Here is a 13,207-nt window from a genome sequence, read left to right as displayed (position 1 = left end):
GACATGTTCGTATGAACCCTTTGTACGAACAAAAGTAAGAGAAATTTAGGATAAGAATACGAACATGTTCCTGCATGAGGCCCAATGTGTCCTTATAAAACTCTCACSATGCTGACTGAAATTCTGATCGTTGATGACGGAGCAAAACGATAAATCCTCTTTGGTCTGTTCTGACACATGACAGTAAATAAATTAAAAAACCAAGAATAATTTTAGATTTCACAATAGCTGAAAATAGCACCGCACAAAACAAGTAAGTAAGAAACATTAATAGGAGGAACTATTTTTGAGGGGGGGTGAACTACTTTGTTTCAGATTGGTGCCACCTCACCTGCCCTTRTGAACCAGATTCACTTAAATGGGACGCTGTTCCTCCTCCAGATTCTTGTATTTGGTCCAATATTTTAATGTGCAGTTAATAGTTTGGACTAGCCCGCACCTTATCTGACCTGGCTGTTAGACTTTTTTCTTCCTTTCTCCAAACTGGGGGAATTTAAAAAGGTTATCCAAAACAGGTAGGATGATACCTGTTTATGTTTCAGCAACACTCTAGTTTACAATGGCTGCATTGTCCTTTTTAAGATTATTCCTTATAAATAAGTAAGGATCATTCTAACATAAAAGTTTTTTTTTCATTCCTGCACTCCTGGAGAAGCAGAGAAATGAAAACAATTCACTTAGAGTACAAGTTTGGCATCAGAACAAGCTGGATGTTTTTTTTTCCTTATATCAAGTGATGTTGTTGATTAAACATGTTTTCTTTTATCAGTGCCATGTTCAGGACCTGTTTCTCTGTGTGTTAGGGGGTGTGTGCGCTGCCTTTTTATTACTGCCTACCTTGTTCTGAGTATCATCTGTCCTCATCTGACTGATGAAATTGGCTTGCAGCCCTTGCCCCGCCCTCTACCCCCCTCCCTGCAGTTCCTCTCGCAGCAGGACTAGAAGGGCGATCAGCAGCAGAGACGGAGGGGAGGAGAAGAGAAGGAGGGAGGGAAGAGGTGGGCAGAGTCAGGAGAGAGAAACAAAAAACGTGACTAGGCACCCGAAGCGTCCTGTTATGCAACAACTGACCTACTAACATACATTTAGCTGCTCGGGAGCGAGAAGGAGAGAGCGAAAGGAGGAAATAAGAGAGGAAAAAAAAAAACAAAGAGAGGGAGGGAGTCATCATGACGCGAGGAGCGCACCAAAACAAGACGCCGTGGTTGCACTCCGGCATCCACCGGCTCTAACACGAACAGGSACAGAGCTGCTGAGAGAGAAGGAGGAGKAGAAGAAGAAGGCTGCAGYGGACTGAAGACYGATGGGAGAAGGCTGGACGGAGACACATCTGCATGCACCTTCTGTGGATTTTAACCCTCCACGAAAACAAACAAAAACAAGGGGTAAGCGATTATTTACAACCGAACTCTTCATGGGCACCCGGGATATTTCCACGCGTCGTGCGCTTCGTGCGGACACGGAGGACGGCTTTGGTTTCTGTGTCAATGTCACGGAGAGGCATGTTTCTAGCCTGTGGAGCTGGATGTAGGGGGGGGGCAGAAAGTTAAAATGACGTGATTTCTTCCACACTTTAAACGTAAAGCTGTGCGTAATTCCCCAGATTGGTTATTATTATAGTTGTACAAACATTTATTATTGTGTCAACATTATTTATTTTGTTGTTGTGTTTTTTATTATTATTTCATTTATTCTTCTTTTTTTTTTCCCCTGAGCTTGCAGGCAACAGCTTTGTTTTGGGTTAGTAGACTAAGTGCAGACAACAACAATCCTACACTGGATGAGGGCACGCTTCTCCGCGTCACGTGGAGCAGCTCTTTGTAAAGGTTAACGCGGCTGCGTGCAGTTTAACCCTTTATGATCCGTCGCCCTTCTTCTGCCTTTTTAAATATTATTATTATTATTATTATTATTATTATTATTAGTAGTAGTAGTAGTAGTAGTAGTAGTAGTAGTAGTAGTAGTAGTAGTAGTGTTTACAGGGTTGGAGGGAGAGAGGTGGCACACGCAGACTAGACAGAAAGCAGGAACCAGGGTGAGGTTCCCGTGGATCCGGCAACATCTGGATCTGTTGCRTGTTTCTGTGGGTGAATTTCACGGCACAGTTGGAGTCGCCTCGGATGACTGAGAATCCGATGAAAAATGCCTGAACATGATTTGTCAAACGGTGCAACAAAAGGAGGCGCGGAGGTGGTGGTGGTGGTACACATATTGCTCTCAACAAGGTGTTGCTGGCTCCACAAGATTATTATTATTATTTTTGGCAGATCCCAGCCGATCATCATGTGGCCTGAAACTGACTGAGCAGCTTGACATCTGCCACGTGTGAGTCTTTGGTCAGTTCCAATCAGGGCAATCAATTTCAGGCTTGTTGCTATCATATATCACTCTACACGTGGGCATCGTTTAGCTGTATCCCTCTCCTCCAACTTTCCAGGAATTGCATAGCTTGCAGAGTTTAAATGCGTTCAGATTATAAAGGAAGCATTTAAGATTTTGTTCTGGAAATGTATTTTTAGCTGTACACTAAACAAGAAACAAGTTACAGCAAGCATAAAAAAATTAATTAATTAACAATCAAAGTTGGGTTTAAGAATGGAGCAGATTACGCAATCTGCGGAAACCAGGGTCTGCGGCTGTTTGTTGCGGACTGGCCACTGCCGATTTGTTCACTCAGGGTCTCTATGCCAGGACTGAATGTAGGTCACAGCAGACGTTTGGGAGGAAAAGAGGGGCGGGGAAGGGGGTGACTGGGCGGCGCAGCTGACTAGAAAGGCAGTATCAGAACCAAAATAAATCCTGGCCCCGCCATAACAAAAGAAGTCATGCAGAAATTTTGGGAAACTGGCTCTGCAATAAAGAAGACCATGTAATAAAATACAAATGTCCAGATGACTATCAAAACGAAAAAGTAAACTGAGATATGTAAGGTGAAAATGGTTGAACTGCTGTGGGAACTGGAGTTGTATGTCGTGTGTGTGGGGGGGTCATGGTCTAGAGCCACTGTTTTAGTCACAGAGTCACAGGTTTTCTTCCTGTCCTCCYTTTGCTGGCCTCTTGACTCTTTCCTGGGGTTTCCTGGCACATGGAAGGTGATGAAAGATGAGGACCTTGCTTTGTTTTCGTTCTGTGGTTTGGAGCCATGCAGAAAGGAGAATTACAGCAGTTAGTAGGTCGAAGGCGCATGTGACCCGTGCAACACATGCACTGAGTCGCTGCATTTTTTCCTCTCTTTTTTTTCCTGTTTCTGTAAGAGATGATATGCCCTGTGTTTGAGGCTTGGTCTCTGGGCCTCGCCTTGTTGTGTTGATGCACAGACCTTCCTTCTTTACATATTTTTCTTGGGATTTCAGGCTAACCTCACCCATGACCCCCACATTCCAAGTACCTTACTTTGCCCACTGTAAAGTAGGGTGTGGATTCCCAGAGTTTCATCGTTCCCTTTGTCGACGATTGAGGAGCACCCGCCCCTCTCTCTCTCCTTTCATGTCGGCCCTGCTCTCATTTCCTGAAACAGACCACTGAAACACGTGCAGGGGCTTTTGAACTCAGTCCACTCTTTCAAAAGCTCATTGCCCCATTTAGACTCTTGCGACGTGGGCTCTGTGGTTGGTCTGAGGGTGGGACATTCGGGATTCTTTTACCATGCTATCATTTCACAAGTGCCACAGGAACCAAACGATGACACGTGAAGTATATTTGAATAACAGAAAGACTAATCTAGGTCAAGGGAGCAGATTTGTTGCTCYAGTGGCTGTATTTGGATAATTGAACTGGAAAATTACCTTGAAAGTGCAACTTGGTGCCAGCTGCTTAGGCTTTATAYATCTTCAGATTGTAAAAATAAAATTACTGTGATTTGATGACAGAAAAAGTGGTACAACATTCCAAGAAACATCTTTAATATATTATTCATTAAATACTGAAGTCTGGACAAAAAGCAAATAGATATAAAATGAGCACAGAGGTTCTRGTGTTTGCCTCACTTTAAAGAAGTATAAACTCTGTGATGTCATTTACTTCTTCATTTGTTACAAAGCATTTTCTAAAGCTGACCATGTCAAGGCGCTGGTTTAGAAGAAGGGAGAGAAAGTCTGAAACGATTGGTCGTGACTGYCGTTTCCCCCTTTTTTGTTGCTATGGGTGACACATTCCTTGTACTGATGCAATACCAACACTGTTGCAATTGYCCCTGGTTTTTCTCCTCCCAAGCAACCGTTTAATCTCATCTCCATCTCTTCCTTTGTTTTAACTCTCGCTCACTGGTTCCCTCCATGTCTTTGTCTTGCTCACACCTCTGTCGACATTCAACACTCCACACGAGTCTTACGTTGTGCTTCCCTTATCTTGCTCCGATTTTTCTCTTTTCTCTCACACTTTTCACCACTCGGCTGACCTATATTCCAGCGAAGCGTACAGTGGAGGAAGCTAGACTTGTGTTTACTGAAGGCGGCTGATCCCCAGTTTCTGGGTCAGTGGGACACGCCAATAAAACCTCTCTCCCATCAGTTTTTCCCTCTCTTGTGCCGAAAATGCACGCAAGACTCTCACGAGGATGACCTGAAACAGTTAAGCCAAGTCAGAAAAATGATTCCAGATGGCAGTGCCACAACTTTTTAATAAATTCATTGCATTTGATTCTAAAAGAAACTAAACTTGAAATACATGCTTCTGTCCAATATTAATCTACTGTTTCCTAGAATCAGTGCTAAAATAAATATCGGTTGTAAAGAATTACATAACAGTGTTTAACCCAGAGGAGAAACAAAAAATAAATAATAGTAGTAACTGGTGCTGTAATTCCAAAGAAACATATAAATTCAGGAGTGATTTTGTGGAGTATTTGTTTTTTCAACTGGTTGTTAACATAAAGTACTTTGCTCTATATCTCTTCATTTTAGGTGCTTTTTTGGATCAAACGGTAAAACAGGGTCTCTGAGGATTAAAGTGCCCAGTATGCTTCGCTGAAACTGCCGAATCAAATTTTCACAAACTTTTCACTTCCCTCCGCATAAGAAATAATTGCGTGATTGGTCAGAAGTTAGAGAGAGTGTTTATTTAAAATGAAAGYGCTCAGACACCTCCTTTTGGTTCAACTACTTACTTCCAGAATCCAACAGTTGTAACCAGAAGCTGACATTTATAAAGATAGTCAAATGGCCAAAAACTCAAGGATGGGGTTAAAATAGACATGCATCAAAGAATCTATCTGCCAAAAAACTATGGAGCTTTGGCCGGGACATATTTGTGGAAAACTAACATTGGGCATCAGTGTTTGAAAAAAATTGAAGTGTAGAGTCCAGCTGGAAGTWACCCCATGYAGTGACGTATCCCACAGTGGGAGCTTGGTGCAGTTTGTCTCAGGAGTTGTGAAAAGTGTGTACGAAAACGAAYGTTGAATAACCACTTAACCACATATCGTCCTGTYGGCTGTGATCAACCRTTCTGAGCACTTAARTCTGATTAATGTCTACTATTCTTGAACTCTTCAATGGCTTCACACATCAAAACTGAYATCACAGCACAGGTTGGTCATTTCACTCATGCATTGCGTCGATCACCAGTATAATCATGGTTTTAATCCCATCATGGTGTGGTTATACGGAGCTAAGCTTATGCTTTTTTATTACCAGGGAAACACTGTGATAAGTSTACTTTATGTTTCACACATTCAAAAACCAACTCATAGCAGACAACACTATAAACTGCATGGACAAGACAAAGTCATCATTACTCRGTAATTATTGGCTGGGGATATTAATTGTCTATACAAACTGTTGAGCCAGTTTATTAAGTCAGATTGAAGAAATTTTGGATCTGTCTGGTTGTAGCCTCTGGGTTTCATACATGTAAAAGAATGGACGTTATATCGAGAAAAAAGCATTGGACCAATATGGAATTCTGAATCAATGGAGGGCATGAAAATCTAAAAAAAAAATGTTTAGAAAAATGGCTTGTGCGTTTTAACATTTTGCTTTTAAGACACATCTTGTTAGCTTATTRCAAAGAGGTGATTTCAGTTTTTATGTTCCAAACCCTTGCCATTACTTTTTTTCTGAGCACTCTATGGTGTCACTGAGCATTTTCTATTACTCCAACCTCCTCTTTTTTCAGGGGTTTTTGACCTATATTTATCAACGCCCCACCTTCCAGCTTAACCCCCCTCTCCTGAGCCAATCTACACACACCTCCAAATCTCTCACTAGTGTCTTGTTTTCTTTATCCTTGACCTGCATTAGCAGATGCCTTTGTCTGCCTTATCTGCTCGCTCAGTAACATTGATTTGGCATTGAGTTGTTTTGGCGAAGAATGCTGCCACATTCCTTTGCGGATGAGCACATGGGTTGGGGGTGGGGTGTCAGCAGTACTTGTGAAAGGGGGTTTCTCAGTGGAAAGGCAGTCTCTTGACATTTTTTATCATTAAATTATTTAAAAGGAATCCAAAGAACACCATCAGATCTTTAAACTGACTCACACTTTGCTTTGCATGGTCCAAATTCTCATGAGATAAAACAAAGCTCTACTCCTTACACAATCTAGTTTTCGTGCTCTCAGTGTGTCTCAGACTGATGTAATATGCTATTGTGTAATTTATTTCATAAATGTGCTCGGCTGCTGTGTGTGCAAGTTATAATTACCCTCATTTGGTTTTGTTTAGCGCTGCCATTAAAATGTGAGCTTGTGTCTTTGAATATCTCTCACACTCGTTTTTGTAAGATCTGGGGTGACAAGTTGAAACAGGGCTGGCTGCCTTGCAATGAACTTAGTGCTCCAATTGCATCACAAAACGCAACATCAACATGTCAGGAAAAAGGGTCAGGGGTCACAGGCTGCAGACAGATTCACTCAGTAGGAGGGTCAAAAGATCAGACTCTAAGGTCTAGCAGCTATTCACTGGTTTACAGGGGTGGCACAGCCAGACATGCTAAAACAGCAACAACAACAACAACAAAAAAAAGATTCTGCACAGACTTAGAAATGTATCCTTGATCAAGTGTGTATAGTAGCACCAGTGGTCGTGGATTAACGTATTGTCGTTCTTTCTTTCTTTTTTATCCTTACAGCCTTTCATCTTGCAGTCAACTGCAGAGAGAACAGCCAGAAGGAGGGAGAGAGCCAGGCTCCCCAAGAGACTGACATGCTGAGCTAGACGGGCCGACCTACATCCTGCAGTTTGTGTGGAGATCGAGGACACCTCTACTGCAACCTTGCATGTTCTGCTATTCTCAAGCAAAACCTTAAATAAACAAGCATTCAAAACAAAGAAAACTGGAGGACTGAACTGGCCCACTTAGGGTTTGTTGAACACTGAAAAGTCAACCCTGAAAATAGATAAATGAGGGCTGGTAGTTCTAAATTTTGGCTGWTCTTCATCAAACTTGGGAAGTGAAGTACTGTCAGTTCAACCCTTTCTTTTCAAACTGGCTACGAATCAACAAAAATGGAAAATCTGACTTCAACTCTCAAAAACTYAGGGAATAGCCTTAACAGCCCAGAGCCCTACAGTAATTATGAAGAGTCTATTCCTTCTCTTCAGGGATCGCCAGCTCGTGGTCGACTCATCAAAACCAAGCCCAACGTCACCTGCAGGCGAAAGCGTCAGTTCATTTCCGATGAGAAAAAAGACGCCTCCTACTGGGAGAARCGGCGAAAGAACAATGAGGCCGCCAAGCGCTCCAGAGAAAAGCGACGTCTGAACGACATGGTTTTAGAAAACCGTGTCATTGCACTGAAYGATGAGAATGTGAGACTCAAGACAGAGCTGCTCCAGCTGAAGCTGCGCTTTGGCCTTATAAGCACAGCCTCCTACATTGAAAAAAGCCAACAAATTAGTGTGGGCAACAGCGCAGGAAATGGAGTCTCCTCTTCATCCTGCTCTTCTACTCAGTACTACTCCAGTGGTTATTCCAGTGGCTCTCAGGTGATGATGAACTCTGATTCCTCTGAAACAGAGCAGTCGGGTGAGGTTCACAGGCAGTTGGTGAAATATTCTCCACGTGGCTCCTTGTCTGACATGTCCGATGGTTCCTCAAGGGACAGCCCAGAACCACTGCCCTTTGAGATTAAACAGGAGGGCGACAGATTGGAAATGGATATCACCAGTGGCACCACAACCCAGATTATGTTCAACATTCACCGTGGTCTAGCCTCTGTACCCACAAACCACCAGATCCAGCAGCATCAAGAGGTGGATGCTGCACATCAGAGCCAACAGCAACACCAACCGCACCTTCTTCAGCAGCAATCACAGCCGCATCAGGAGCCTGTCCCCCCTATCAAAACTGTAAGTCCCTCAGCGTCTCACCCACCTGCTGCCCAAAGGAGTGTCATTTTGTACGGAGCCAGCAGGATACCCCAGGATGCAGATCTGCAGACAGCACTAAAGCACGGCAGCAACAGCAGCCAGACTGGGATCAGCCAACTACAACAGTCCATTACAGAGAGGTCCATTGAGACTCTGGCTGAGGTGACAAAACATCTACAGAGGAAGTCATTGGACTCCCATCCATTTGAGTTGCTAGACAGCAGTAATGAGGTCAAAGAAAGACAGGTGTTCAGATTTTGCCAACTTACACAGCTGGAGCAGGAGCAGCAGCACCCACAGGACAAGAGTGAATCATCTGTCAAACCGGTGAGTGAACAAATGGATGGGGTCTGCCATTCTCAGCTGTATCACCATCTCCAGCAGCCTCATCTTTCATACCGCAACACACAAGAAGAGGAGCCACCAGTGCTTAGCTATGAAGGTAGACCCAGAAATGAGGGTTACTACCGAAGGCAATTACTCTCTTCAAGCAAGGACACCACATCAAGTGAAGGCGATCCCTCTAGCCCTGACAAAGAGGTATCCACAGATGATGAGGAGTCCCCMTCTTTGCCTTGCTCAGACATGGGCAGCTATCACAGCCAACATTTTTCCACTATCCTCCAGACTGATTCACCTGTGCCTCATTATCAAGGCGGTTCACTGGCACAAGGCTGGGATCCCCAGGGAGAGGTGAAGGGGACTGCACTGCCACACAAACTCAGACTCAAACACCGGGCCATGAGCACCGGGAGCAGTGGCAGCAACAGTAGCAACTACTCAGGCCAGGACTCCCCAACCAGCCCCGCGCCTACTACGCCACCTCCTCTCCCCCAGCATCCTTACTTGTCCCTTTCTCCACTGCAGACCAGTAAACGGGAGTTCCCAGTTGGACCTTGCAAACAGGTGGCACCAGAGGAGGTGGTGAGCAAAGAGAGTGAGAAAAAGGAGAATGGAGGACGACAAAACAAGAGAAGAGATTAAGTGACTTTTAGTTTCAAACTTGAGACACAGTTTCTCCTCTAAGAACTACCCTGCCGTCATGCCTTTGCCCTATAATTGGATCCCATCTTTAAGTTCTTGGGACAGTAGTCTGGGCTTTTCTATAGCCCCAAACTACTGAGTCAAAGAAAGACTGGACATACTGTAGGGCTGTATGTGATATTTGTATATATTGTACAGATTTGTCATTTCTTACATCCTCTCCATACTTACAGAAGCACTTTTGTTTATGTGATGAGAGGAGGAATGGAACTCTGTTTTTTCTACTTTTTTCTCATTCAGCACCACCCAGCAGAGTACAATACTAAAAGCACATTTTGATAGCTCGGAAAAAGAATGTACAACTAAAGGCTACTATAAAATTTAATACATATCCAACATGTAGGTCTGCCTTAACTACAATCAAATGCAAACATTCACTGAGGTTATCCTCTCAACCAAAGAACACCACCAACATCGCAAATATTAAGTTCCATCCCTCTTCCCAAACCCTACCTCTACCATCCCATCCTGTTCATTATCTCCCAAAAACAAATCACCATCTCATTTATTTTTAAGCACTTCTTTTTGTAAATAAATGTGACATAAATGAATATATGTATCTATTTTAAGCCTATATTTTAGAGAAAAATATTGAAAACAAATTCAAGAAAAAAAAAGTTGTCAAACCTTCAATGGTATAAAGAGGACTCTGAAAGTGACCACCCTATGACAAATCACAGTTACTCTACAGTCACATTGTCCACTGTTACTGTCAGGACCCAATACAAGGAATAGATTGGCCATTTTAATGTTGGTCTCTTTCTAAACATTAAAAAACAATTATTTGACCAATTATAGAGTTTTTTTGTTTGTTTGTTTGGAGAAATTGTTTACATGGGACAAATAACTAATCTGAATATGGATAAGACTAAAACAAGCAATTTTATAAATCATTACAACAGCATCAAATTTGTGTTACACAGTTCAGCTTTTTTTACAGCAGCAGCATGAGAGATATCAAGGGGTCACATGACATCCAGCAGGAGTCTTTTATTTTTTAATTGTATTTTTGCYAAAGTAATTGTGTAATGCAAAATTGATGAGAATAGCAAATCCATAAAATGTCAAATTAAATTGTATTGATCTCAAATTGGCTGGTTCGAATGAATCCATTTCCAACACAGATTTTCCATTTTTAAAGCAATTCAATTTTTTAAGCTTTACATCATTTCATGCATACACTCACTTCAAAGTGGCTAAACTATTCCTTTAAAATAAACTTCAAATGATAGCTGAGCTTAGGCATTAATGTCCTGTTTACTCAAAAATGGCCGTCCATTTTTCAGCTGTAGCAGCACCAAACAGAGAACCATGTTCTTCTTGAGACTATGGCCTCATTAAAATAATTGGATTTATAAACCTTAAAGCCTTTTGTTTCTTTGAGCTTTATGAATTGTATCTTCTTGTTGTTATCTTTCACTGGCCCAATGTATTTATCTCCCTCCCATCAACATGCCTGTCTGTTTAAAAAAGCCCACATGAACATAGACAAAGAATGTGTATAGACCCTTTTAGATACATATCACAGCCTAGGAGTTGGGAGGTTTTATCCTGGGGAGGGATGCTTGAGAGCATGAGGAGGAATTTAGTCACATTTATTTAAACACACTACAGTGCACTGAGTTCACAAGGAGACCCTCCTGTAAAGAGYCCTGCATAGCTACTGTTTAATTTTAGTGTCATGAAATATGGTTTTGTAGTGTGACCAAAATATGACCAAGAAGGCCCATGACGAACTAGATTACTGAGTTGCGGTTCAGTAAAAGTTGATGCAAACACACAACTTAGCAAACTCCAACTAAAGTCAGTTCATGTTCCAATATTAACAATAAACATCAAATGAGGGCCTTCCCTTATTTCCCCTAAATGCCTTCATTAGGTGTTGTTTTGCAGGGGTCGTTCATCCCCTTCTTATAGTAGTTCTACTACTGAGTTGTGATGAATTGCCTTCACTGGATTCTACATGTCTGTGTACCATGTTTGGCTTTTTGGTGCTTGTGTATAAATGTAAAGTTTCACAAACACTGTAATGTTTGTTTCATTGGTTTTATATCCCGTTTTAGTCGAGGTGATGTTCTGTTTYCCTCTATGCTGTGTCTTTTACTCCTACTGACTGTGATGACATGTATTTGATCCACCCCCCCCCCCCTCACTTTTTTCAGTGTGTAATAATCAGTAAAGTTTGTGGTTTTGCCAGTGGTTTTAAAGATGAAGACTGGAGAGAGAAATAAATGGTGTGGTGTTTGGAAATGGGTGGTGGTTGGTCTGGCTGGTTGATACCATGTAAAGACACTAATGTTTCATTGTGCAAAGATGGGAGCATTTCAACAAAAATAATAAAAAAAAGAATAATGTTGACTCATTTGTTCAGAGTTTTGTTTGATTGGTGCATGTGTGCTTTATTGCAGTTTTATTTAGATTTCAAATGAAACCTTTTTCAGTGTTCCTCCTGTAACTGAAGATTTCACAAAAAGGCTAAATTCTAAAGGCACATCCTGTTTTCACTGAAAGTCTTGTGTTTCATACCATCCCTGATGAATACCTTGCTCTTTTGGCAAAGGGGCTAATGGACAATGAGAGAAGCAAAGCTGTGACATAGTGACACACTTTACTCAAATAGACCAGAAAATTCCCATGGCAAGTTAGTCTGATGTAACACTGGCCTACTTCTACAAGCTCACTGCATGAAAATACTCACATCAGGGGGACCGAAAGTATGTCCAAACTTCTGGGTGCAGCATCGGCTTTTCACAATCAAGTTAAAGACCTTTCAGATCTGACAACACGTTTAAAATAAAAGTGTTGCAAAAAGACTGTTAAAGAAAGAAATATGTTGGTAAATTGTATTTTAAGATATTTATTCTTAGAAAGATAAGAAAAAGCTAGAATAGATGTTTACTACAAGATAAATGGACTAAGCTAAAAAAAAATCATTTGAGTTCACCTACTTTATCTTTGTTTTAAAACAACAATACACATTTTAAATGAATGAATTAAAATGTTCTTTAAGAAAAAAACCAAAACAAAGTGATAAAAATAAAAATAATACTGAAAAACACTAAAAGGTAATGGGTAAACAAAACGGATATATAATTTACAAAAATTAAAAATAACACAAAACACACACACATAGTGTATCCATGCACTAAATGCACACATTTAATTAAAAGGTGTTTTTATTTTTGTGCTTCCTTTTTGGTTTTAGTGTTTACACATTTTTCAGTTCCTTATTCATCACTTAAAATGTCTGTGTTTCAAACATATATTTCCTTATTTTTCCTATTATTTCACACACAACAGGTGTTTACCCATTTTAATAGCTGGAAGGAACAACAAAACACTGAACTGCACAAGTGTGATGGGTGAGAGTCAAATTTTTGTGCAGTAAAAAAGTAAAAATAATATTCAATATTTTGTAGAATGTGTGTTATTTATCTGCAGTTTTCAGTGCTGTAATTCATTTAAAAAGACAACGCAAAATTTTTGTTACACACTGTCCCAGAAAAAGGTTTGTTTTTCACTAAACACACAGAGTCAATCTTAAATATTTCTTTTTTATCTGATGTTTCCCACTGAACCAGAATTAGGTCATTTTCATAACAACATAAAGGGCAAAGGGAGGAGCAGTAAAGAGGGGAGGGAGGGGTGGGGGAGATGAGGGTGGAGGTTAACCCAGTGCACTAACTTCATGTCAGCCGGCAAACAAAGCACCTCTTTGAGGTGGACACATCAGTGTCCTTCACAGTGCTCTCAGTCACACACAAGCAAGAACACGTGCGAACACACACACACATGTATATGAATGCAAGAAAAATAAAGCAAACTGTCTTTACTTTGAGATTTCGTATATATATATAT

At 41.2% G+C, this 13,207-nt stretch overlaps 1 protein-coding gene across 1 annotated transcript; it reads left to right on the top strand.

The window, feature by feature from the left end:
* Window positions 1-978: 978 nt before the first annotated feature.
* On the top strand, window positions 979-11,707 carry nfil3-2 (nuclear factor, interleukin 3 regulated, member 2). Its single transcript, XM_014008832.1, has 2 exons — window positions 979-1,385; window positions 7,065-11,707. The coding sequence occupies exon 2, from the start codon at window positions 7,442-7,444 to the stop codon at window positions 9,287-9,289; it is 1,848 nt and encodes a 615-aa protein (XP_013864286.1). The 5' UTR covers window positions 979-1,385; window positions 7,065-7,441; the 3' UTR covers window positions 9,290-11,707.
* The last annotated feature ends 1,500 nt before the right edge of the window (window positions 11,708-13,207 follow it).

This window comes from Austrofundulus limnaeus, unplaced genomic scaffold (genome assembly GCF_001266775.1).
Source record: "Austrofundulus limnaeus strain Quisiro unplaced genomic scaffold, Austrofundulus_limnaeus-1.0 Scaffold53, whole genome shotgun sequence".
NCBI lineage: Eukaryota > Metazoa > Chordata > Actinopteri > Cyprinodontiformes > Rivulidae > Austrofundulus > Austrofundulus limnaeus.
Note: the sequence above shows the minus strand (reverse complement) of the source record. Positions and strands in the feature narration are given on the sequence as shown.